The 27,254-nt window shown below is 39.5% G+C and overlaps 1 protein-coding gene across 38 annotated transcripts in view; it reads right to left on the reverse strand.

The window, feature by feature from the left end:
* The window catches only part of CATSPERB (cation channel sperm associated auxiliary subunit beta), a 138,970-nt gene that overhangs the window by 11,184 nt on the left and 100,532 nt on the right, over positions 1-27,254 (reverse strand). For 37 of the 38 annotated variants that reach the window (XR_011533101.1, XR_011533099.1, XR_011533100.1 and 34 more), the window contains 5 exons: positions 16,532-16,722; positions 14,191-14,529; positions 8,575-8,714; positions 6,011-6,208; positions 5,637-5,747 (listed from right to left, as the gene is read on the reverse strand). Coding sequence is in view for 35 of the 38 variants with exons in the window: in XM_070594450.1 (XP_070450551.1) it covers positions 5,637-5,747; positions 6,011-6,208; positions 8,575-8,714; positions 14,191-14,529; positions 16,532-16,722 (979 nt within the window). In the remaining 3 variants the exon portion in view is untranslated. The remainder of the gene's footprint in view (positions 1-5,636; positions 5,748-6,010; positions 6,209-8,574; positions 8,715-14,190; positions 14,530-16,531; positions 16,723-27,254) is intronic. The other variant, XM_070594469.1, reaches the window with a different exon arrangement.

Genomic DNA, 27,254 nt, shown 5'->3' on the forward strand with positions numbered 1-27,254 from the left:
GTCGTTGAGGTGTAAGAGTTCTTTATATAGCCTGGATACTAGGTCCTTATCAGATATATGATTTGCAACCATTCTCTCCCATTCTGTGGGTTGACTGCAATTGTTCTGAACTCCAGATCAATCTGGAGAGAACTGACCGCTTTGCAGCAGTGGATCCTCCCATCAGGAGCATGTGACATCTCTCAATTAGATGTTTTTTACGGGCTTCAGTTAAATTGTAAAATTCTTTTCATACCCGTCTTGCACATATTTTCAGGTCAAATTCTACATCTTTTATTGGTTGTGTGGAAATGAAGAGTGGGCTGTTTTTCACTATAGCTCCTAACTGGTTATTATAAATAGATAGGAACATTATTGATTTTTCTTTGTTGGTCTTATATTCATTGGGCTACATTAATAATTATTATTAGCTTAATAGTTTGCGAGTTGATTCTTCCATATTTTCTAAGTAAATAATTATATCTGCAAATTGTGAGTTTCATCTCTTTCCAATATTTATACTTCATTTATTTTTGTCATATTGCCTTAACTAGACCATACAGAATGAAATAAAATGGAAACGTTTAATTGTGACTGCTTCTAATACTTAATTTTATATGATGTTTGATAGATTTCTCACAGATACTATTTATCAGATTGAAGAATATTACTTCTATTTCTGGTTTGCAGAAGCTTAACGAGAAATGGGTGTTAAATTGTACCTGCTATCTTTATGGCCTCTGTTGAGATTCTTTTTCCTTTAATTCATTGATAAAGTGAATTATTTCAATGTATTTTCATATGCTCAAACTTCCTCGCGTTCTTGGAGAAGCTCTCCAGACTCCTGGTCTACTGCAGTTTTAGATACTGATGCATTTGATTCCCCAGTATTTTATTCAGGATTTTTGCGTCTATGTTCATAAGTCAGACTAGACAGAAATTTAGGGGAGGGTGAACTGAAGAGAGGTGTGTATATATGTACTATTTTTCATCATTTTTTTGTGTTTTTAAAATTTGAATTTTAATGATTTAAAGTTATCAGACGTGGACTGTATTAAACCTTTTTAAAACTCATCAAGACTTTATTACAAAATAAAGTCACTTGTATGAATATTCCATGTAGATTGAAAAAAATGTGTATTTTCTGCCCAAACACACACACGTATGTCTGAATATGAACTGTAATATTCAAATTCCTTATAGACTGACTTGTTCTTTTGACTACTTGAGATGACCATTTCTGAAAGAGTTGTGTTAAAACCTCTTGTTATCATTATGTATTTGTCAATTTTTCCTTGTATTTCTATCGGTTTTGACTTTATATATTTTGAAGTTCTGATATCAGGCACATAGAGCTAGATTAGCAACACACAATCTGTCTCAGAAGATTTCATTTCCCTACTCACTCATCTGCTGTCTGGTTGGGTCCATTGAGCTATTCAGTCAATCTCCTGAGCTGTTCCACTGAGCTCATTTATAATCTCCAACACCTTTTTTGCAGGTACGATGTCTCCAATTTTTTTCATGGCTGCAATATTTCCTTGAATCATTCTGAAATAATTATTACACTCATTCTAAAGGTTGTTTCTAATGATGATATTAAGTCTGTTTTCTGAGGCATCAGCCTTTTTCAATTGTTGAGATCTATGCCTCTTTTTTTATTGTGCAAGTTTTCTTCGAATATTTGGCATTTTGTAGTTGCCAGCTCCTCCCTGGAGGGTCTAACTGCTGCCGCACGTATTTGGAATGATGTCGCACGTGATTGTCCCGTAAAGGAATGATGGCACCACAACAGGCAGTCATAGTATTGGTTCATAAGCACTTTTTTCCAGCCTGTTCATGTTTTGAGGTGCTGGGAGGCAGAGTTACATACATTTTAAGTGGTCTGCTCCAACCCTATCTTCCTATTTTCCCACTTTCCTTATTATTTTTAGGGAGTAATTTTGTAGAATGACAGATGGTTTGGGGTTCATAGTTCTCATTCCAGCAAAAACCCTTACTGTTTAAAAGAAACTGCCAGGGCCAGCCTTCTGATGTAGTAATTAAGTTTGCCCACTCTGCTTTGGTGGCCCAGGGTTCATGGGTTTGGTTCCCGGGCAGAACGTACACACCACTTATCAAGCCATGCTGTGGCAGCATCCCATATACAAAGTGGAGGAAGACTGGCACAGACGTTAGCTCAGGGACCATCTTCCTCACAAAGTAAGAAAAGAAAGAAATTGCTCTTGGCCTCCTTATTCTGATTACCCTAGAACAGTCTTTAGTAATTATGGGGTATGGACTGCAAAGAGAAACGTGCTAGCATCTGAGTGTCTGGGAGGGGGCTCCTATTGCTCTCAATGGTCAGTAGCTGCCTCCTTGTCCCAGGTTCCCTCTGGACGCTCTGCCTTGCAGGTGAAACCTTAGCATCTCGGGGCAGGTCGTGGAGGGGCTGCCAGATTAGCCGTGCTTCTCCTGACCTGTGCCCCAGAGACGCTCCCTGGCTCCGTGCATCCTTTGACTTCGGAATTGAAATTCTCTTGAACCCCCTCTTTAGGCATTGGGGTTTTGGGGCTCCATTTTTTGTTTCGTTTTGGCTGTCACTTGTGACCTCTTCCAGTTCTGTTTCTCTGTACCTCGGATCCTATTTGCTTTCTGTCTTCAGAATTTCATTAAACTTTTTGGTTTCTTCACCAAACTCTTTCTTTCTTTTTTTTTCCTGCGCTGATATAGTCTATTCAAAAATATGTTCCTCAATGTTTCATGGAGTTCATCCAGCAGAGAGTGTAGATGTTTGTCATTTTTTTCTATTCTTATTTTTTAAAATACATTGTGTACATTTAAAAATACAAATATACAAACATGTCACTCTCTTGCTTAAACCCCGTCCATGCCTCTTGATTTCTCTCAGGATAAAATTCAAAATCCTTTCGACTGCCCACAGAGTGCCCTGGCCCCAGGGCCTGCTAGCCCTCATCTCGTTGAGGGCCTCTCCCTCCCTCTTGCTCACTGTACTCCGGGCCTTCTGGTCTCTGAGTCTTCCGTGTCACTGAGCCCTTTCCCACCTCTGCCCTTGGTGTAGGGCATTTCCTTGGCTTCAAATGCTCTTTCTCTCTCTTCTTCCCTTGTCTAGCCTCGTCCTCCCTCTTGCTTGTTTTGGTTAGCCCTACTTGTCTTCCAGACTCCCTCAGACTGGGTGAGGCGTCCCTGATCCACGGTCCTACTGTGTGTATTATGTCCGTCTCTACTACTTGCCTATCTTAAACTTTAGGGCAAATAAAGATCAACTGGAGAGATTTTTAAAAAGTGCCGATTTTAGGGCCAGCCCTGTGGCCGAGTGGTTAAAGCTCCATGTGCTCTGCTTAGGCGGCCCGGGTTCAGATCCCAGGTGTGGACCTGCTCCACTCATCAGCCATGCCGTGGAGGCATCCCACATACAAAGCAGAGGAAGACTGGCTCAGAGGTTAGCTCGGGGCTAGTCTTCCTCAAGCAACAAAAAGAGGAAGATTGGCAATGGATGTGAGCTCTGGGTGAATCTTCCTCACACACACACACACACAAAAGCCAATTTCAGGACTACATGCACAGTTTCTGAGTCAACAGCTATGAATTGAGGTTGAGAAAGCTGTGCTGCAGAAGCATTCCCAGATAATTCTGGTTCAGGCTCTGCGTGGCCATGCTGTTCAGAAACACTGCACCAGATGATGCTGTTCAACTTGCACCACTTCTTGTGGAATGCTTATTCTCCCCTGCTAAAGATCCATGAAGGTGTCACGTTATCTAGTTCATCGCTGTATCCTCAGAGGATGTCTGTACGGGGCCTGATAGCACCGGAAATGCTGAGATTAACATGTGTTGAATGCATAAAAGGTACATTAGAAAACTCTTATTTACTTAGGTGTAAATTAGATGCATTTTCTGTTCAACTCACAAGAAAATTCTGAAAAAAAAAAAAACCTAACGATTTCCACATAAATATAGCAAAGTTATAGTTCAACAGAGAAGGCTTGGGGGCCGGCCCACTGGCATAGTGGTTAAGTTCGCGTGCTCCACTTTGGCAGCCTGGGGTTCGCAGGTTTGGATCCCAGGTGCAGACCTAGCACCACTCGTCAAGCCACGCTGTGGCAGCATCCCACATAAAGTAGAGGAAGATTGGCACAGATATTAGCTCAGGAACAATCTTCCTCAAGCAAAAAGACGGAGATTGGCACCAGATGTTACCTTAGGGCCAATCTTCCTCACAAAGAAAGAAAAAAAAAATAGAGGAGGATTGGTTCTAGTGACACATGGGGTTTACCTTTGGGAGGAATGAGAATTGAAGAAGAACCCAGGATTATAGTTAGCTGCTTATTGCCTGGAGCAGAGCTTCTTACTCTGAAATCCAAGATGCAACAAGAAGTCAATCTCCTTGTGTGTGTGTGTGTGTGTGTGTAAGTAATAACGTGTTATTAGTCGGACAATTTTTAAGCACTCCCTATGTCTGGCACTGTTCTGGGTACTAAAGATACAGTAGAGAACAAAATAGATTTAAAAAATACAGCAATCTTGCCTCATGTAGCTTACTTTTTTATGAAATACAAGAAATAAATGAGTAAAATATGTAACACTGTAATAAGTGCAATGAAGAAAAATGAGGCAGGCAAGGGGGACAGGGAATGGGTAGGAGGGGAGGGGGGTCAGGAAGGCGTCACATCATGGTGACATTTAAGCAAAACCTGGAGACGGTGACCAAGTATGCCAGTGATATCTGGGAGAAGAGCATTCCGGACAGCGGAATTTTTTGAAATGCAAAGGCCCTAAGGTGGAAATGCGTCTGGCATAGTTGAAGGCCAGCAAGGAGGCCAGCGTGGCCAGAGCAGGTCCACCTGGGAAGGCAGGTCAGCTGTGTGCCGAGGCTGAATCATGGAGGACCTTACAGACTTGTAAGAATTTGGCTTTTACTCTGAGATGGGAAGACAACAGAAAGTTTTGAACGAAAGGAACAACAGTTTTGTGTCTTGGCGTATGTGTGCATGAACATAAGTGGGTATGCCTGACTGCACATGTATATGTGCAGGCAGGTGCATTTTTCTGGAGAGACTCCACAGGCACCTATGAAGTTTCCTGGAGAAGCTACCCCGTGATGTGCTTTTCCTCTGAACCTAATGGTTTCTCTCTGTCCTCTCTGTCTTGGTCACGCTGCCCTCCAGAGAGGCAGAGAGATGCTGGGGGTTGGTTATTTTCTAGGCAGAACCTTGGCAAGAGTTGAAATGTGCCTGTGAGGGAGCAAACACTCTTCTTTTCTTTTGGATGCCATTACTTTCACAGGGCTGCAGACGTGAGATGGGTCTGGGGGCTCCTTTCATTTGAGAAAACATGCTCTTACCCTATGTATCCCCTTTGAAATCCAAATGGGAACCAGGGAGAGGTCAGGGGGAAAGGGTCCATTTAGACTTCTTGGCTGCAAAACCATATCCAGAAGTCGCAGTAAGAGAAGAGGGGACTAAAGTAGTAGGAGAAGACACAGGGGTAACAACAACAATAACTATGATAACAATAAGTGCTGACATAGGGCAGATGGAGCATTGCGCTGAATGCACCTTCTCATTTAATCTCTGCAGCTAGGTCCATCCGTAATTTTACTGAATTATTTCTTGAATTCAAATAAATACTAGTTTATTTGTAGAAAAACCATTTACCTTTGACTTGGGGAATAGATTTCTCGGTATGGGTTTGCTAGGATCTGCGTGATAAAAATTATCTGTGAGTGGAATAGCAATTCCCATATTAGATGGAGGCCTGTAGTTTACCTGTAAGCGATGAAGCAAAGAAAATGTATAATGCATTATTATTTACTAAGTCTTTACCAAGTTACCAAGGAAAATCATTATTTCAGAGAGTGTTCACATTTTAGAAATAAATTATCGTCACATCCTCAAAATGACGTGAGGATTGAAAAAATTGGAGTGTTTTGAGCATCTCAGGAAAGAAATGCTATGACTGAATGGCTAGCCAATCACACAAAAGTAATACATCACTGGTACCCTTAAAACAATCTGCCTAGGTTTCTTACCGGCAAAGTTTTGATCTGATTAAAACCCTGCTTGTCTTTGTGAATTCCACTAATCCAGTGTTCCAGAGTTATAGATGTACTGGGAACATGATGCATAGATTTGAGATAACTACAGCTGCTTTTCAATATCGGCACCATTGTTGTCACAAAGCATTCAGTCGATGCTCCCCGGGCAATTAATGCCAGTGAAGTTGAACCCTGGAAATAGCCAAATAAATGAAGGTTATTAAAGTAACTGTTATAGGCTGAAATGTATCCACTCAAAATTCATATGCTAATGTCCTAAACCCCAGTATCTCAAAATATGACTGTATTTGGAGAGAGGGTCTTTAAAGAGGTAATTAAGTTAAAATGGGGGTTATTAGGGTGGGCTCTAATTCAAATGCCATGGGGGTCCTTATAACAAGAGGAAATTTGAACATAGACGCACAGAGGGAAGACGATGTGAAGACACAGGGAGAAGGCAGCCATCTATAAGCCAAGGAGAGAGGCCTCAGAGGAAACCAACCCTGCTGACACCTTGATCTTGGACTTCTAGCCTCTAGAACCGTGAGAACACAAATCTCTGTTGTTTAAGTCACTCAGTTTGTGGTATTTTGTTATGGTGGCCCGAGCAGACTGATACAGCAACCAACTAAAGAATATAGAAAAAGGAAAGAAATAGAAGAAGAGCGATGATAGGAAATAGAGAGTGATGTTTGACATCAAGGTCTGTTGGAGAACAAGTCACAACAGGAAACATTCTTCTCCAGGAAGAAACACATTCCAGTCTAATGGGTCGTGGGCAACATTCGGAAATGAGCAAGGAGCAGGAAGGACTTATTACCTAAACACCATTATTATCTCCAACCCAGGTCAATGAGGCTTCCCTCATTCACTGACGAGCGCTGGGTCATTTTCTTTGATTATACGAATAAGATAACTTCCACTGGTACACGTCTCGAGAAGAAGTTATTCACTTAGTAATCACTGTATTTCACAAAGATATGTTTTTAGTAGGAATTTATGCACAATAAATGTAAACGAACCTGGAACAATATTAAACATTTAACAAAATTTGATAATTCTGTTTCAAATTTTAGAGCCTTTTTGCAATTTTAAAAATGTAGAAATGCTAATAACTGCAGTACGTAGTAGACTGATAGTGGAAGTTTCACCCTGTCCCCACAGCATAGCCACAAAAAATGGTATATTTTTAATGAATTTCTGCCAGAACACAATGAACCAAACTCTAAGCAGGGTTCTACTATTAAAGGAAGTTGGTGGGTGGGGGAAGGCACCAGTTAAATAAGAAACAATGAGTAAATAGAAAAATCCAGAATATTGGATATTCTATAATATAACTGATCCAATTCCTACAATTGAATGGCAGGGGAAGAATGGAGTAGTACCTACCTTTGATTAAAAGAGATTTAAGAGAGAAAATAACTACATACTGTGTGAATCTTGTTTGGATCCCGATTCAAACAAACCAACTATAAAAATTTTTTTTGAGCAAATTGGGGAAATTTGTTTATCGACTGGGTTTTATAGGACAGCAGAAAATTCATTTAAAAAGTTTTAGGGATGGTAATGGCTTTGTGGTTATATGAGAGAGAATACACATTTTTTAGAGATGTGTATTGAAGCATATAGGAGTGAAATGACATGATGTTTGCTATGCATTTAAAAATATATTAGAATATATGGGGCCGGCCCTGTGGCCGAGAGGTTAAGTTCTCGCCCTCTCTTTCAGCAGCCCAGGGTTTCGCTGGTTCAGATCCCGGGTGCGGACGTGGCACCACTCATCAGGCCATGCTGAGGCGGTGTCCCACATGCCGCAACTAGAAGGACCCACAACTAAAATATACAACTATGTACTGGAGGGATTTGGAGAGAAAAAGCAGGAAAAAAAAAAGCATCATTAAAAATATATCAAAATATAAACAACCAAAAAAATTAAACAGGGATGACAAAACAAAAGCAGCAAAATCTTGGCTATGTATTGTTAATTTGAGTGTAATAGATATATGGAAATTCCACTTTTGTCCATATCTGAAACTTTTCATGATAAAAAATTTTAGAATATGTAGAAAAATATTTATTGACTCGAAAGGATTAAAACATAGAGTTAAGCGGAAGAAGCAAACCTTTTAACATGCATATACAATGCTCTCCCACTGTTGGGAAAATACCGTAAGTTTACGGTGATTGAGCATTTCCTGTGTGCCAGACATTGTTCCAGATGCCCTACTTGAATGATCACATTTAACTCTCAAGACAACCCTGTGAGGCAGATGTTATTACTACTATCCTCTCCATGCTATAGATGAAGAAACTTAGCCACAGTAACTTTCCCAAGTTCACGCAGACAGTACCAGAAGTGCAATCCAGCTCACTCTTTCCAGACCCCACTCTTTCAACCTCTAACAAGCATTGCTACACTGCCTTTCTGTCATACCTCAAATGTTAAAAGCGCTTAGTCGTCATTGATGGGTATCATGATGTGTAATTTTTCCTTGTTAACTTGTCTTCTAAATTGCCTGTAATTAATAGATTTTTCTCGTAATAAAAGAAAAGCTTACTTGACGTAAACCCTTGCTAGCCGCAGAAATTTCCAGTGTATAACTGTCGGTATCATCAAAAGCACCTTCAGCTTTAACTTCCAGTAGAGTTGGGCTTCCAACAATCACTGTCAGAAGTGGTGCTTCAAGAATTTGAATACCTATGGAAACGACGCCAAGGGTCACTATTAACTCAAGAAAATATTGAACAATTTAATCATGCCTGGCTAATCAGGCTTCTAGAACATCTACAGAATCTATTATGAAGGATGCATAATGCCTGCAAATATAGTTAGCAATTTATATAGCGTTAACTTTAACACTTGGAAAAATTTAACTTCACAAATATTTTGTCGCAGAAATATTGCTCTCTTCTACCCCTCCTTCCTCAGCCAGGTTCTCAAACGCACATGAAGGTCCCTTGCATAGCGCCCATCACACTGAGTCGGATAATTCAGTAGAGAAACTGAAGAGTATACGCTCAATTTTTTTTAAACAATATTTTTAATTCTTAAATTTTAGCTTTTTTTTTTTTTTAAAGATTGGCACCTGAGCTAACAACTGTTGCCAATCTTCTTTTTTTTTTTTTATTGCTTTTTCTCCCTAAGTCCCCTGAGTACATAGTTGTATATCTTAGTGGTGGATCCTTGTAGTGGTGCTATGTGGGACGCTGCCTCAACATGGCCTGATGAGCCGTGCCATGTCCGCGCCCAGGATCCGAACTGGAGAAACGCTGGGCCCCCGAAGCATGAACTTACCCACTCAGCCATGGGGCCGGCCCTATGCTCAATTTAAAGGGCTGTTCATCAACTGTTGCCAAGAGGAAACTCCCAGGCATTTCAAACACAATAAGGCATCAGGCCAATTTCTGCCTGCAGGCCACCTCTGCATACCGAGAAGTTTAATGGAAAAAAGAGATTTGAAAGACCATGTAGTCTAACTGCCATCTTTACTAATCAGTAAATCAGAGCTGAGAAGTAATAAATGATATGCCTGAGGTTCTGTTGGCAGCAGTTTCCCTTAAACCAAAGTCATCTGGCCAGTGCTTCCTAAACTTTAACTGGGGATTTCGTTGAAATGCGGATTCAAATTTAGCAGGTCTGGGGAGGCCCTTGAGATTCTGCACCCTTTCCCCCAGCTTTATTGAGGTATAATGGACAAAGCTAATTATACATATTTAAAGTGCATAACATGATGATTTGATATATGTATCCATTGTGAAATGATTACCACAATTAAGTTAATTAACATATTGATCGCTTCACATAGTTACCTTTCATTTTTTGTGGCGAGAATGCTTAAGATCTACTCTTTTAGCAAATTTCAAGTATACAATACAGTATTATTAACTACAGTCACCATGCTGTACATTAGAGCCCCAGAACTTATTCATTTAATAACTAGAGGTTTGCACCCTTTGACCAACATCTCCCTATCTTCCCCACCCACTGGGAACCAGCATTCTACTCTATTTCTATGAGTTAGCCTTTTTTTTTTAGATTCCACATATGAGTGATAGCATGCAGTATTTGTCTTTCTCTGTCTGGCTTATTTTACTTAGCATAACGTCCTCCAAGTTCATTCGTGGTAGTGCAAATGGCAGGATTTCCTTCTTTTTATGGCTGAATAATATTCCTTTGCATATATATATATATGTATATATATATAAACACACCATATTTTCCATATCTGTTCACCTGTTGATGGGCACTTAGGTTCTTTCCACATCTTGGAAAACATTTATTCAAATTCTTTGCCCATTTTTTAATTGGATTGGCTTTTTTTGCATTGAGTTGTATGAGTTCCTTATATATTTTAGATATTACCCCTTATTAGATAGATGGCTTGCAAATATTTTCTCCCATTGTGTAGGTCATCTTTTCATTTTATTGTTGGTTTCCTTTGCTGTGGCCCCTCTTGTTGATTTATGCTTTCGTTGCTTGTGCCTTTGGTGCCATTTTAAAAAAAATCATTGCCAAGACCAATGTCAAGGAGCTTTTCCCTATGTTTTCTTTGAGGAATTTTATGGTTCCAGGTCTTACATTTAAGTCTTTAATCTATTTCAAATTAATTTTTGTGAGTAGTGTAAGATAGGGGCCCAGTTTCATTCTTTTGCATGTGATGATCGAGTTTTCCCAGCAGCATTTATTGAAAAGACTATCCTTCCCCATTTATGTCTTCTTGGCTCTCGTGTCAAAGATTAGTTAACCATATATGCGTGGGTTTATTCCTGGGTTCTCTATTCTGTTCCATTGGTCTATGTGTCTGTTTTTATGTCAGTACCATAATGTTTTGATTAATATAGCTTTGTAACATAGTTTGAAATCAGGAAGTGTGATGCCTCCAGTTTTGTTTTTTCTCAAGATTGCTTTGGCTATTCAGGGTCTTTAAGGTGATACACCACATTGACAGAATGAATGATAAAAACCATTGATCAACTCAATAGATGCAGAAAAAGCATTTGACAAAATTCAACATCCATTCATGATAAGAACTCTCAACAAATTAGGTATAGAAAAAATGTACCTCAGCACAATAAAGGTCATCTGTGACAAGGCCATAGCTAACATCATACTCATACTCATCTCACTCAAAGCTTAAATTTTTCCTCTAAGATCAGGAACAAGACTGATGCCCACTCTCGCCACTTCTATCCAACACAGTACTGGAAGCTCTATCATGAGCAATTAGGCAGAAAAAAAGAAAAAAAAGAGAAAGAAATGGCATCCAAGTCAGAAAGGAAGAAGTAAAACTGTCTCTGTTTGCAGATGACAAGATCTTATATATAGAAAACTCTAAAGACTCCACTAAAGAGCTGTTAGAACTCATAAACAAGTTCAGTAAAGTTGCAGGATGAAAAGTCAACATACAAAAATCAGTAACACTAACAATGAAGTATCCAAAAGAGAAATTAAGAAAACAAACCCGTTTACAATAGCATCAAAAAGAATAAAATAGGGGCTGGCCCCGTGGCTGAGTGGTTAAGTTCGCACATTGCGCTTTGGCGGCCCAGGGTTTTGCTGGTTCCGATCCTGGGCATGGACATGGCACCGCTCATCAAGCCACGCTAAGGTGGTGTCCCACATAGCAGAGACAGAAGGACCTACAAGTAGAATATACAACTATGTTCTGGGGGGCTTTGGGGAGGAGGAGGGAAGGGGAAGAAGAAGAGAAGATTGCCAACAGTTGTTAGCTCAGCTGCTGATCTTAAAAAAAATAATAAAATATTAGGAATAAATTTCACTATGGAGGTGAAAGACCTGTACATTGAAAACTGTAAGACATTGGTGAAAGAAACTGAAGAAGACAAAAGAAATGGAATGCCATGTTTATGGACTGGAAGAATTAATATTATTAAAATGTCCATACTACCTAAAGCAAGCTACAGACTCATTGTAATCCCTACCAAAAGTACAATGACATTTTTCACAGAAATAGAAGAAACAACTCTAAAATTCACATGGAACCACGAAAGACTCCGCACTTCTAACAAGCGCCTAGGTAATGCCGATGTGTTGCAATGCAATGCAACCACACCTTGAGTAGCATGGACTAGGGTCTTCTCCACAGAGAGGCAACTGAGTTTATTTGCTGATTACTACCTGCTTCCAGCAAACTGAATGAGTAAAACAGCATCCTTTAACAACTAATTTGGTATATTTTAAAGTCAAAATAATTAGAACACATGGAATTTGTGCTGGAATATAAAGAGATAACAAACAGTTTAAAATTTCAGAAATGCTTAAAATAATAGTATACTAAAAATCAGTGAAGAAAAATACACTATTCAATAAGTGATGTTGGGACAACTAGTTAACCACCTACAATTCACCAAAATTAAATCTAGATAAATTAAAGAATTAGATGGAAAGTTAAAACCGTAAAAATAACTGTAAAATTACTTGAAGGAAATATGGACAATTAGTCATATAATCAATGAGAAAGGTTTCTAAGGGTTTCAGAAAGTTTTCCAGGATATTTAGTCTACAATATCGATGGAAATAGAAATAGATGTCCTCCCAGCAACAAACAAACAGATAGATATAGAGAATAGATTGACGGTCACCAGAGGGGGAGGGGCGAGGGCGAAAGGAGTTAAAGGCACACGTATACGGTGACAGGTGGTAATTAGCCTTTGGGTGGTGAACATGATGTTGTCTACACAGAAATCAAAATATAATGATGTACACTGAAATTCATATAATGTTATAAACCAGTGTTACCTCAATAAAAAATAAACTGAAAAAAAAAAAAGAAATAGATGTCCTCCATTTTTTTCCCAAAGCCTATAATTTTCATTTGTATAAGCTGCAATTGGTTATGTTTCTCAAATAAGCTTTTTTGAAAAATAGTGTTTTGTCCTTTCATTATGGTTCATATATCTTCTTGTAACTCTTTAAGATCTCTTTTACTTATGCTTATTTTTACAGTATCTTTCTGATTTTTCTATTGTCTCAAGTACTTGGAGCTTAAATTTTTCTGTTTCCTATGCTTGTTGACTCTCTCTTATGTTGGATTATTTCCTCACATAGTTTTAAAATTCTTTTCCTCAATTCACGTTCAATGAAGACTGATTTTTCCACGAAAGTCCACGTTAGCTGGGTTATGAAATAATTTCTTCAGAGAGTTTTGTGCTTGCTTATGCTGGGGCCCAGGTGTTTTAACTATTTCTCAGTTTGGGATTTCTGCATTTGGTGGGTAGTCTCTGGGTGTTACATAATCTTGGAGTCTGGGGTTTTTTTTACAGGGGATTTTTCTCCCCACTTTGAGTCTCGTGGAGACAATAATCCCCACCCCCACCTCCCCCCCACCCCCAGCTCCTTCTTTGCGTTGGTGAGTAGTGTTTTCCTAGTCACCTCTTCAGGATTTGACGGTCCCAGCTTTATGTAATGGTCTTAGTTCCAATTTTCTACTACCAAGTAAGAAGGTCCAAAGCCACATCTTCTGCCAATGCTTGGGCATCAAAACCCATCCCGCTCCCTATATGGCCTATATCTGAGCCTCACATCCTTCAGGGAGCCACACATTACCTAGATTCATGGGCCTTGAGTTCCCTCTTCATTTCTGCTGACAGGATTTCCTTCTCTTTCTCTCCCTTCCTTCAATCTTTCCCTCCTCTCTTTCTACCTCAGTTATTTGCTAAAATTTTTTGGTTTTTTTTCCAGTATGTCATTTCTCCATCATCTTCAATAAGTTTTGTGCTACTTTTACAATAAGCAAATACCTGGAAAAATGAGAAAAAGTATAAAATCCTATCTAAAAGCCATTTTTTGGCTTGAAATAATTATAACAGTACCAAGGTAATTACCAGGTTTTCTTTTCAGAGGACAGCAAAAAATCTAAACTAAAATACTCTGTAAACTTGGGGTGGTAACTCATTTTCCTCATTTTTAAAATGAGGATTATTATTTGGCATTTTAGGGTTGTTATAAACATTAAATTTAAAAAATTTTATAAACCATTTACTACAGAGCCTTGCACATCATAAGTTCTCAATAATTAGAAGCTAATACTGTTATCAGCAGGATGCCAGCTCCTATGGAAACCAAAGATAAAAGAAATATCAAAGGGCGTATTTCACATTCAAGGAAACCAGTAACACCTGCTTTTGACGTTTCCCAATAAAAATAAACTTACCTTTTGTGTGAGGTATGAGCTTAACTTTGAAAGTATGAGATTTCCCCAGATCAATGTATTTCAGGACATTGAGGGATAGTGAATCATCGTGTTGTTGAAACCAATAATTACACGGTTTTGAATGTATTTTCCATGTCCTTCCATTCTTTTGCCCAAAGTTGTACAGGAACCAGGAGTCTTTTGGAAAGATCCTATTGGTGGGCACTCTTTCAGGCATCGTAGCAATAGCTAAAGCGTTCTTATCATCTAAAATGCTTGTGATCAGGAAGCTGCTGTAACCAGGAATCACCACAGTCTTCTCTATATCTGAGTCTTGAAATGAGGAAATAATACCTGGAGCTGAAACGGGAATGATTCGGTGTCAAATCAGCAGCCAATGTTCCCCACGCACACTGGTGGACATAACTGATAAATATGCTATTTGAGTTTTTAAACTATGATCTTAACCAGAGAACACATTTGCTAGATTTCAGGTTATAATTCAAATTATTTTATAGAAGGTGTATCACAAATACGTCAAGCACAAACCTTTACTATGAAACTTTAACCTTTACAATGAAACTAGTTCTGTAAGATTCTCAGCAGAAAAAAGAAGACATGTAGGGTTAAGTAATTATAAGAAAGCTGATTTCTTTACTGTAGAACTGCCATGAGCCTTAATAACCTAGAATCTTCATTGTGATTCTACAAGAGAAGGATAATGTGGCCAGTGTTTCCCCAATGCCTACAGGTCTGCCTATTACATAGAAGGTGCTCGATAAATATTTGTTGAAGGGATGAATAATTTATTGCTTAAGGAGAGCAGGAAGGTGTAGAAGAAAAGAGGCTCCAGGACGGGGTCATAAGGGACACTGTCATGTAAGGAAAAGGAAGGAAAAAGATTCCACTTTTTGGAGCAAAAGAAGAAGTGATTGGAGAAAATCCATGAGAGGGGATATGAGGAAAGCCAAAAGGAGGCTGCTTCGAAGAGGGAGGAAGTCGTTATCAAAGGTTTTTGATAGGTCATGAAACGTCAACAACAATAACACTTGCTTCATTCTGAAAAGGTAAATAGAAGTAGTCAGAAGAATCTCTTGATTCCCTTTATTATGCACATGTGCTCTAATTTCTCCCTTTTTAAACAAACCAATAAAAATCCTTTCCTACATTCCCTCCAACTGCCATATAATTCCTCTCCTCCCCCCCTAGTGAAATTCCCTGAAAGAGTTGCCTTTATTCACTGTCTTCACTTCCTCTCCTCTCATAATTTCTTGAACATAACCCAATCAGAATTTTGTCCACACTGCTCCACCCGACAATAGCTTTTGTCAAGGTTACCAGTGACTTTCACAGAGATCCATCAGCCAGTTTTCTTTCCTCATCTTACCTGACCTATGGTAGCCTCTGACAAAGAAACACTCCCACCTTCTTGAAACACCTTCACTTGGCTTCTGAGACACGCTCTTTCTTAGTTCTTCTCTGAGCACACCATCCAATCTCTTTTCCGGATTCTTCCCCACCTCCTGGACCATTAATTGTTGGAGTGTCAGGGATTGGAACTCAGAATTTTTCTTTTCCATATCCACACTCATTTTCCAGGTGATCTCATCTGGTCTCATAGCATTAACTATCATATATATGCTGACTGCCGAAATTTCTCTCTCCAGTCCAGATGTCTTTCCTGAACTCCAGACTTGTCTTTCTAAATATCCACCTTATTTTCCCACTTGGATGAGTGACAGCATCTTACAGTTGCTATGATCTCTCACCTGATTATTGCAACAGCATCCTAACTCATTTCTCTGCTTTCCTTCTTGCCCTCTCTCCACCACGTGCCCAGTCTATTCTCAATGCAGCAGCCAAAGTGATCTTGTTAAAACCCAAGTACAGTCATGTCACTTTCTGCTCAAAACCCTCCAATGGCCTCCCACTTACTCAGAGGAGAACCCAAATCCTTACAATAAACTATACTAACTTTTGCTATGTATCTATCATAAATCCTTTGAAAACGAAATTTCCTCCATAACAGTGATTCAAAATTCTATTATTATGTGGGGCAAAATCTACATGGGCTTCCTATTTTTTTTCACTTCTCCTGAATACTATTTACGACAAAATAACATCATAGGAATAAATGAAAGCACTTCTATTAATGAAATATCAATGAAGTTACAGCTAGTTTTTATTATATTAGAAATAAAAAATTCCTCCAGGAACTGAAGTGTATGTAGACTTCTGTAGGTTGGCAAGCGGACTAAATTGTAAAATCGATTGTTCTGCAAATGAGCATGAACAGTCCTCCCAAAAGATAATTTTTCATTTTTTTCTGGCCATCAGTGATGTATTATATTACTACACTTACTTTGTAATTGAAGAGTAAGTTTATAGGAGAAATGTCCAGTTTGATTAATGGAAAGGGAACTAGACAAACAAGAGCTCTCACTGGCTTCTTCTATTCCGAAAGGGTCTATGACTTCTGCAATAACTGAGGACAAAAATCCTTCAGGCCTGTTATGTTGCAATATCTCTCTTATGTAAGCTGTTCCAGTTTTCCTAAACAAAGCAAAAAACATTAAGGAATTTGGAAAAAACTGTGGCTTAAATGAGCAAGTTTATGAATATATAATTTATAAACAAAATATACTACAAATGGCTAACAAATGAACATTTCATTAATATTTCTTCAGCCTCCATAGTACGTAATCAGTGAAATGCCAACTACAGCAATGGGGTACAATTTTTCACCTATCAAATTAGCAAAGATTTGTAAATGATAGGGTTCAGGGGTGGCAAGAGTCGAGTGGAGAGAGGCATTCGTCCACTGCTGATAGGATGTAAGTCAGTACAATCTTCCCAGAAAGAAGTTTGACATTATGCATTAAGAGCTCTAGCATTATTTTTTCCCTTCTGATCCCATAAGTCTACTGATAGGGCTCTATCCTAAGGAAATAACTTGAAACACAGGAGGGAAAAAAGGCTTTCCAAACAAAGATGTGCATCACAGCAGTATGATAAAAGTTAGAAATCAGAAATGCTGGAGCTGGCTCCATGGTGTGGTGGTTAAGTTTGCAGGCTCCACTCTGGTGGCTGGGATTCACAGGTTCAGATCCTGGGGATGGACCTACACCACTCATCAGCCATGCTGTGGTGGCAACCTACATACAAAATAGAGGAAGACTGGCACAGATGTTAGCTCAGAGCTAATCTTCCTCAAGAAAAAAAACAAGAGGATGAGTGGTGGATGTTAGCTCAGGGCGAGTCTTCTTCAGTTAAAAAAAAAACAAAGAAAGAAAGGCTGACAATAGGAAAATTAAGTAAATGACAATACATGATCTACTTAGGCCGAATGCAACTATGAGAATTATATTTACAGAGAGTTTTTAGTTGCATAAGGAAAGTGGTCATATTATAATGTCTAAATGAAAGAAGCAAGGTGAAAAATGTTAAAATGCATATTAAAAAGGACTAATTGGTAATTCATCGAAGGGTTAACGGCCATGACTTCAATGTTCTCCTTTATATTTATCTGTCTTTTAAGAAGTTTCTACAATGAGCCTGTACTTTATAATCAAGAAAAAAATCCATTTTTAAAATGTTAACCTCGGAGATTCATACACAAAAAAATAAATTTAGACACAGACCTTACACCCTTCACAAAAATTAACTCAAAATGGATCACAGACTTTAAGATAAGATGCAAAACTATAAAACTCCTAAAAGACAAAATAGGAGCACATCTAGATGATCAAAAACACGATCCATGAAAGAAAAAATTGATAAGCCATGCTTTATTAAAATTCAAAATCTCTGCTCTCTGAAAGACACTGTTAAGAAAATTAGAAGACAAGCCACAGACTGGGAGAAAATATTTGCAAAAGACACCTCTGATAAAGGACTGTTACCCAAAAGAAACTGTACGGGAGGAAATAAACTTCTTTTTTCTCTACCCTCCTAGGTTCTGCACTTGGGGCCCTGGAAATTAAACTGACAAAAGGCAGATTAGAAGAGAAAAACAAATAGTTTATTAACCTGTGCATCAAGTTTACACACAGGAGAAACCTCAGTGATGAGTAACTCAAAGGGGTGGTTAGAACCTGGGGCTTATATAGCATCCGAACAAAGAACAGAAAATTGGTAGAGACGTGACAAGACAAAGGAAAAGGGGCTTAAGCTTTTAGACATGGCAAACTGTGGAAAAGTAAATATATGAGGGAAACTAGCAGGAGACAAGGGTTGTTTCAGTAAGGTTTGTTATGTAGGTTCCTCTGTCTCTGGGCTGATAAGAGTCTCTGGTGTTTAAGAACACCCTGCCTTTCCTGGTAGAGTGGGGCAAGGCAGAGATTTTTTTCTTGTGTCTCTTTCTGCTCTATTGCCTTCAGCTGAAAATAATCCTTAGGTAGAGTGGGGCAAGGCAGAGATTTTTTTCTTGTGTCTCTTTCCGCTCTATTGCCTTCAGCTGAAAATAATCCTTAGGCCAAAGGGGCATATTCTGGGGTAGCTATTCTGATCCCCTACAACTCAAAGAATTCTTAAAACTCAATAAGAAGAAAACAAACGACTCAGTTAAAAAAAAGGTGAAAGATCTGAACAGATACCTCACCAGAGAAGATATACAGATGACAAACAAACACATGAAGAGATGCTCCACGTCATACACCGTCAGGAAAGGCAAATTAAAACATCAATGAGATATCATCATACATCTACTAGAATGGCAAAGGCCAAAGCACTGACAACACCAAATGCTACTGAGGATGTGGAGCGACAGGAACGCGCATTCACCGCTGGTGGGAATGCAAAATGGTACAGCCACTTTGGAAGACCCTTCTGCAGTTTCTTAAAAAACTAAACATATTGTTACCATACAATCTAGCAATCACATTTCTTGGTATTTACCCAAGTGAATTAAAAACTTAAGTCTACACAAAAAAATCTAAACAAAGACATTTATAGAAGTTTATTCATAATTGCCAAAAACTTGGAAGCGACCAAGAAGTCCTTCAGTAGGTGACGGATAAACTGTGGTCCATCCAGACAATAGAATATTATTCAACACTAAAAAGAAATGGGCTGTCAAGCCATGAAAAGACAAGGAGGAACCTTAAATGCATTTAACTAAGAGAAAAAAGCCAATCAGAAAAGGCTATAAACCATATGATTCCATCTATATGACATTCTGGAAAAGACAAAACTATGGAGACAGTAAAGACATTAGGGGCTGGTAGGGGGTTGAATAGGAGGAGCGCAGAGGATTTTCAAGGCAGTGAAACTATTCCATATGATATTACAAGGTGGATACACGCCATTACACATTTTTCCAAACCCATAGAATGTACACACTAAGAGTGAACCGTAATGTAAACTACGAACTTTGAGTGATAATGTGTCAATGTAGGTTCATTGATTGTAACGAGACTGGCCCTGGGCTAACATCTGTGCCCATCTCCCTCTACTTTCTATGGATAATTTCTGATTGCTCTCCTGTTCCTATCTCCAAGTCAATCCACCATCAAAGCCTGTCTTCCCTCAAGTGCACCTGCTTCAGCCACCTCCATCTCTCACCTGTATTACTTCCAGAGCTTTCCAGGGGGCCTAGAAACTTCTACTCTTACCCTGTCTTAGAGTTTTCACAGCAGTCAGAGTGATTTTTCAAAAATATAAATTATTTTATTCCCCTACATAAAACTCTCCAGTGGCTTCCCCTGATATCAAGAATAAAATGTAAACTCATGAAGCCTGACGCGTCCCTTATATGATCTGGCGCCCGCCTAGCTCCTCACTGACCTGGCCGCCCGAGACCTCACTTTGCACCATGCATACCAGCCTCCTCCCTGTTTATTAACTGTGCCTGATTTGTTCTCGCCTCGCTGCACTTGCAGTTTCTCCTGCCCGGGAAGCTCTTGCCTTGGCTCTTGGCTCCTCGTTCTCAGCTCTTTATCCTTCTCATTCCCTCTGTCACCATATTTACTTTCTTCACAGCATGTATTAGATCTAAAATTATTTTGTTTTTTGCTTATCTGTTTATCATCTGTCTCTGTTCCTTAGAATGTCACCTTCATGTGGGCGAGGACACTGTCTGTCTCGCCGCTATATTCCCAGTCACAGCATCAGACTCAACGGGTAATAGGCACTCAATAAATATTCATTGAATTAACGAATAGCTTTACGAAAAGCTCTGTGTAAATGTTGATGATGCTTTTCTTCTGGGCAATTTAGTAGGAATATTGACATTAAGTTGTCACTTTTAGGATTTTGTGAAGATTCTTAGGAACAACTGACCTTGCTATGGAATGAGAGACGTTCCTTCTCAATACTTGACCATTTGTGGAATGAGTATACTTCCGCTATTACAAGCAGATATATTTTTTGTTTTTTACCTGAAGGTATTGAATCAATTCCTACTGTGGAAAAGATTTTGATTCAGACCCAACAACTCATCATAGGGGGTGCCCTATCCTGTTGTTGGGATTATACGAAGCTTTAGCCCCCATGGTCCAGATTCCTTGCTAAAGTTCTGAATCCCTCCTTTTCCATCACCTAAGCTTAGTGCCTGACTCTTATTCCTCAAACTCTCTTTTGAATTCAAAGCCTACCATTTGCCATCTCCACATTGCCTGATCCCTCACCCACAGTCTGTCTTCCTCAGGTGCCTGTCTTTCTAAGCACAATATGAGAACCTCAGATCCCATGATGGTGATAAGACAAGAGGTAGCTGGGTGCAGGACACAGAAGACAAGCACAGATGTACTTTATCAGGCAAAGAGCCAGGCAATGGAGCAAAGGAGTGGAAAGTGCTCTGGCCCCTCCTCCTGTCGAGTATATCTCCCAAATCTCCCTCAAGGCCATCCATTCTTCTCCATTTTTACTATCAACACTTTAGACCAAAACACCAGTTTGAGCCTAGACTACTGCCAAAGCCTTCTAACTGATCCGAATGCAACCACAATTGTTACCCTCCAATTCACTCTCCACATCACAGCCAGAGCTGCATTTGAAAAGAAAGCTAAATCATTTAAGCTAAATGAGAGTTCATGAGTTCAAAGAAGGCAGTAGTAATGGTGTGCTGCGCATTTCGGCTCTCATCTCCATGCCACCCCACATGGAGAAGAAGAAAGTGCCTCTCCTCGCGATAATCCAGGAAGGGCTTTGAGGGGACTGTTTCATAAGTTGCCCTACGTCTTCTGAGGTTTGAAGGACATAGGAACCAAAACTGGACTCATCCTGAGAAATATAAAGAGTGGAGACAGACCAGAAACCTAGGGTTTGAGGCTACATATGCAATGGGAAGGGGATAAAAATATCAATTAATTTTAGACTTTAAGTTAACACGTGAAAATCTCTGATACAATGATAATAATAATAAAAAGAGCATAAAAGTCCAAATCTAGTAAAAGAAAAAAAATTGAAGTGAGGAGAAAAAAGAACCTCAAAGTGAGTCAAGCAAAGAGAGTTAGCAAAAAAGAAATAAAGAAAAAGCAGGACAAATAGAAAGTACAAAAGAAGATGGTAGGAATATATTCAAATATATGAGTAAAAAATAATAAGTATAATTGGATCAAGCTCTCCAGTTAAAAGACAGAAATTGTTAGATTGGCTAAAAAACCCCACAAAATCCATATTCGTCTTTTATGAGAGACACATCAGGCAGGTGGAAGTAAAAGGATTGAATTCACCAGGTAAATATTACACAAAGAAGCGTAGTGGGACCACATGAATAACTGACCAAAACCGCCCCCCACCCCAAAACCACTGTAACCCCACAACAAAACCAAACAAGCCGATTGAAAATGAGCAAAGGTCTCGAATAGACATTTCTCCAGAGAATATATACAAATGGCCAATAGCACATGAAAAGACGCTCAACATCACTGATGGAAATCAAAACTACAATGAGGCCACCTCACATCCATTAAGATGGATATTATCAAAAAAATAAACATAAAGTAACAAGTGGCGGCCAGGCTATGGAGGAACTGGAACGCTTGTGCATTGTTGGTGGGGATGTAAAAGGTGCCGCTGCTGTGGAAAACGGTATGGAGGCTCCTCCAAATATTAGACAGAGAATTACCATACGATCCAATAGTTCCACTTCTGGGTATATGCCCCAAAGAACTGAAAGCAGGATCTCAAAGAGATATTTGTACACCCGTGTTCACAGCAGACAAATGGTAGAAGCAACTCAGGTGTGCCTCATAGATGAATGGATAAGCAAAATGTGGTATAGGCATACAGTGGAATATTATTAGTCTTAAAAATGAAGGAAATCCTGTCACATGCTAAAACTTGGATAAAACTTAAGGACATTATGCTAAGTGAAATAAGCCAGCCACAAACGGACAAATGTTGTATAATTCTACTTACGTAAGGTAACCAGTTAAAATCATAGAGACAGAAAGTAGAATGGTGGTTGTCAGGGTCTGAGGGGAGGCGGAATGGGGAGTTACCATTCCATGGGTACAGAGTTTCAACTGGGGAAGACTAGAAGTCCTAGCGATGGATGGTGGTGATGGTTGCATAACGATGTGAATATACTTGATGCCACAGAACTGTATATTAAGAATGGTTAAGATGGTAAATTTTATGTTATGCATATTTTAATACAACAAAAGAAAAGCAGTGAATGCGAAAAAAAGCATTATAAAGATAAAAAAGGTCGCCAAATACCAATACAATGTTCACCTCATCAGGAAGATGTAACAGTTCTAAACTTATATGTACCTAATAACAGCCTCAAAATATATAAGGCAAAACTGACAGAACAACAATAAGAAATTGGCAAATCCAATATCATATCAGAAAATTTTAACATAACTCTCTCAATAACTGATAGATCAAGCAGAAAAAAAATCAGTAAGAATACAGAAAATCAGAACATCATAATTAAAAGGACTAATCTAACAAATAAATATTTACACTGCACTCAACAACAGGAAATTGTATTCTCCACAAGCACATATAGAATATTTACAAAAATTGAGCATAATAAATGGCCTAGTCCTAGGCCATTTAGAAAGTTTCAACCAATTTCAAAAATCAAACTTTCAAGAAACAGAAAACTCCAACTTAAACTGTTCCAGAAAATAAAATAAATCATTTATGAGGCTGGTAGAATCTTGTTAGCAAAATTATGCAATATTTATAGGTAATATACAATCACTAGGATAGGTGTATTCCAAGAATTTGAGGTTGGCTCAACATTAAATCCATAAGACAATTCACATTAAATAAACGGTTAAAGGAAAAAATTCTATAGATAAGCACATTAGATATAGAAGAAATATTTAATTGAAAATCAAAAATAAAACACCTCAAACTGAAAATGAATAAACCGATAAATGAAAAAAGATTTTAAAAAACTATAGAAAGGATAATATGTGATGGTGAAATATTTAAAACATTCTTTTAAAAGTCAGGAACTAGGGGCCGGCCCGGTGGCACAGCAGTTAAGTGCGCACGTTCCGCTTTGGCGGCCCAGGGTTTGCTGGTTCGAATCCCAGGTGCGGACCTACACACTACTTGTCAAGCCATGCTGTGGCAGGCATCCCACATATAAAGTAGAGGAAGATGGGCACAGATGTGAGCTCAGGGCCAGTCTTCCTCAACAAAAAGAGGAGGGTTGGCAGCAGATGTTAGTTCGGGGCTAACCTCAACAAAAAAAGAAACAACAAAGTCAGAACAACAGGAATAGTCTGTGGTCTGAATAGTCTGAATGTGTGTGTCCTCCTCAAATTCAAGCGTTATGACCTAATGCCCAAGGTGATGGCATTAGGTGGAGCTTCCAGTAGGCGATTTCTGTCATGAGGGTGGAGCTCTCATGAATGGGATTAGTGCCCTTATGAAAGAGGCTCCAGAGAGATCCTTGTCCCCTTCCACATGTGAGGACCCAAGCAGCAGCTGGCAATCTGCAGCCCAGAAGAGCGCCTTCACCAGAACACGACCATGCTGGCACCTGATCTTGGATTTCCATCTCCAGAACTGGGAGAAATGTATTTCTATAGTTTATAAGCCGCTCAGTCTGTAGTAATTTGTTATAGCAGCTCAAACAGACTAAGACACCCATTATCTTCATTTCTCTTAAACGAGGGCCTAGACGCTGTAGCATGAAAAAGGTGTAAAATGCTAAGAAATGTTAAGAATGAAACAAAACAAATTATTTGCGGGTAATGTGATTATTGACTCAGAAAAATACCTCAGGCCAGCCCCCTGGCATTGTAGTTAAGTTCAGTGTGCTCCACTTTGGCGGCCTGGGTTCATGGGTTTGGATCCCTAGTGCAGATATATACCACTTGTCAGCCATGCTGTGATGGTGACCCACATATAAAGTGGAGGTAGATTGGCACAGATGTTAGCTCAGGGTGAATCTTCCTCAAGCAAAAAAGGAGGGAGATTGGCAACAGATGTTAGCTCAGAGATAATCTTCCTCAGCAAAAAAAGAAAGAAAGAAAAATACCTCTACTTGAAAAACCCAAAAGAATATATAGAAAAAGCACTGGAATTTACAAAAAGAATTTAGCAAATTTGAAAATTTAAGATTGCTGTGCAAAGTCAATTACAAGACTTCCAATTTTGCTTTCAAAGTAGAAAGATGCAACAAAAAACAAAACAGATAACACAAAGGTCATCACTTTCCTTAACCTCATCAGAGAACTAAGGTTACAAGACAACCAACTAACCTGAAATCCAGGGGAACAAGCCGTTGCAAGGAAAGTGTGAGCACTAGATCAGTCTCACTTATGGAAGAGCATAGGAGGGAGAAACACAGTGCTGGCCCCAACACAAGCAAGCAAGAATTACCTGAATTGTAAAAAACTGCCAAGGCCAAGAATGTGAGTCTGGAATGTTGAGGCATGTTTCAAAGGGGCATCTGCACTCGCTTGCAAGTTTCTTCCCACAGGCTTCTCCAGAGGCTCATGAGAAAGATTGGGGCAGGTCAGCAGGCCAGAGAGAGCCCCTGCTGGTGGTGCAGGCAGCAAGGAGGATGGGAGGATGGGAGGAAACAGGCATGAGGCACCATCCGCTTCCCTGAACCTTCTTTCATAGGAAGCAAAAGCCACAAGCTCCAGGAGGTTGGCCATTTAACGCCTTTGTACACAGGCCTCAAAAGAGGTGATCAGTGACTGGGGAGGAGTATTTGGGGTTGGGGCGGCTGGCACTGAAGCTGGGCCCCCTCCCTCCTTCACCTTTCTCTCTTATGAAACAAGAGCTTTAAGCTCCTGGGAGAAAGAAAGCAGCGCTACTCATCCATGGGGCACAGGCAAAGACACATTACAGACAAGAGAAGGATAAAATGACAACTCTTGACCCCTTAAGGAGGGTCAGGAAGTTGTCTCGGCCTAAAATTCTAAGAGAACAAAGTAGAGTTATCTTACTGCTAGGAGAAGAGGAAGAAATTTCCACCCAAGATCTAACTGCAGATATAAGGCAGAATTTGGCTGCAAGAGGTAATTTCTATTAACAGGTTGTTGTGGGTTTTTTTTCTTAATAGAACTTGATAAGCTGAACCTACCATTTCGATGCAAAAACAAAGGCCAAGAAAAACCAGGAGGGGGTGCTATTCACATGAGTTTTATAGCTAGAGAAATTTAGTCAGCGTGATAAGGGCAAGACAAATACTACAATGAAATAGCAGAGAGACCAGAAACAGACCATTGCATATACAGAACCAAGACGTATGATGAGACACTGAAGATCAGTGGGGAAAGGAGGGACTGGGACGGGCTATCGGTTATCTATACATATAAAAAAAAGAAGGCCCTGCCCCGTGGTAGAGTGGTTAAGTTCATGTGCTCCGCTTTGGTGGCCTGGGGTTTGCTGGTTTGGATCCCAGCCTTGGACCTACACACTGCTCATCAAGCCATGCTGTGGTGGCGTCCCACATAGAAGAACTACAATGACCTACAACTAGGATCTACAACTATGTACTGGGGCTTTGGGGAGAAAAAAAAAAAAAGAGGAAGATTGGCAACAGACGTTAGCTCAGGGCCAATCTTCCTCATCAAAAAGCTTAGGAAAAAAAAGATAGAAAAAAATCAGATTCCCACTTCATACTACACACAACATCAATTCTAGATAGATTAAAAACTTAAAAATGAAAAGCAAAAGCTTAAAACTACTACAAGACAACACAGGAGAATAACTAAATAAATTGTGGCATATTCATGTGAGTGAACTACAGATAGAGACATCAATATGGAGTAATTTTAAAAGCATATGGCGTAATTTAAAAGGCATCATGTTGTACGAAAAAGGCAAGTCACAGAAGAAAGTATACATAGCTAAATAATACATTTGGCAAAACTCAAGAATATGTTTTGATACATATGCACATGTTAAAGCTATAAAGAAAAAAATTTTAAATGTTAACACGAAATTCAAGGCAATGCTCATCTTTAGGGGACTGGCATAGTGTTAGGGGTCGGGGAGAGGCAGGAAAGAAAAGGAAAGGAAAGACACTCAGAAGGACTGCCAGAGGGTGAAGGGTTGCAACAGAGCGACACGATTCCAGAGACCAGAGGTGATGGGCCTCGTTGTCACCAGCTGGAGGAGTGGCCTGGCCCCCTGTGAAGGACCCCATCAGAGGTCTCCATGAGGAGGACTTCTCGTCCCTTTATCTCACCTCCCTTCTTTCATCCAAACTCCGGAAGAGCTGGGAACCATAGCTATGTAGGAAGGAGGAAATGAACCAGAAAATCATAAGGATGAGAAATACTCCACCTCGCCACCCTCCAGGCTCCCTGGTCGGGATCAGGCCCAAACGGGCTGGGAAATAAATTTAAATTGGGGAAGAGTTTGAAGTTTTTTTAAAACACTGGACAGGAATGGAGTCATGTGATCATTAGACTGACTTCAACTTTTTTAAACCAAGGAAAGGTTTAGTCACTCTCTAAGAGAAAAGCTACGGGACTTGCTGATAATCCTCTGGGGGTAGAGAGGAATAAGTCCACAGAAGGGATTTGAAGAGACAGTAGGAGGAAAATAAAGTTAGCTCTCCAGCTTGTTCAGTAAAATTACACACAAATCAATCCAGTTATTGATCTAATTAAAAGTCTTCAATGCTTCCTCCTTTCTTGGAATAACGTCCAAAT

Source organism: Equus przewalskii, chromosome 25, assembly GCF_037783145.1.
Source record: "Equus przewalskii isolate Varuska chromosome 25, EquPr2, whole genome shotgun sequence".
Classification (NCBI taxonomy): Eukaryota; Metazoa; Chordata; class Mammalia; order Perissodactyla; family Equidae; genus Equus; species Equus przewalskii.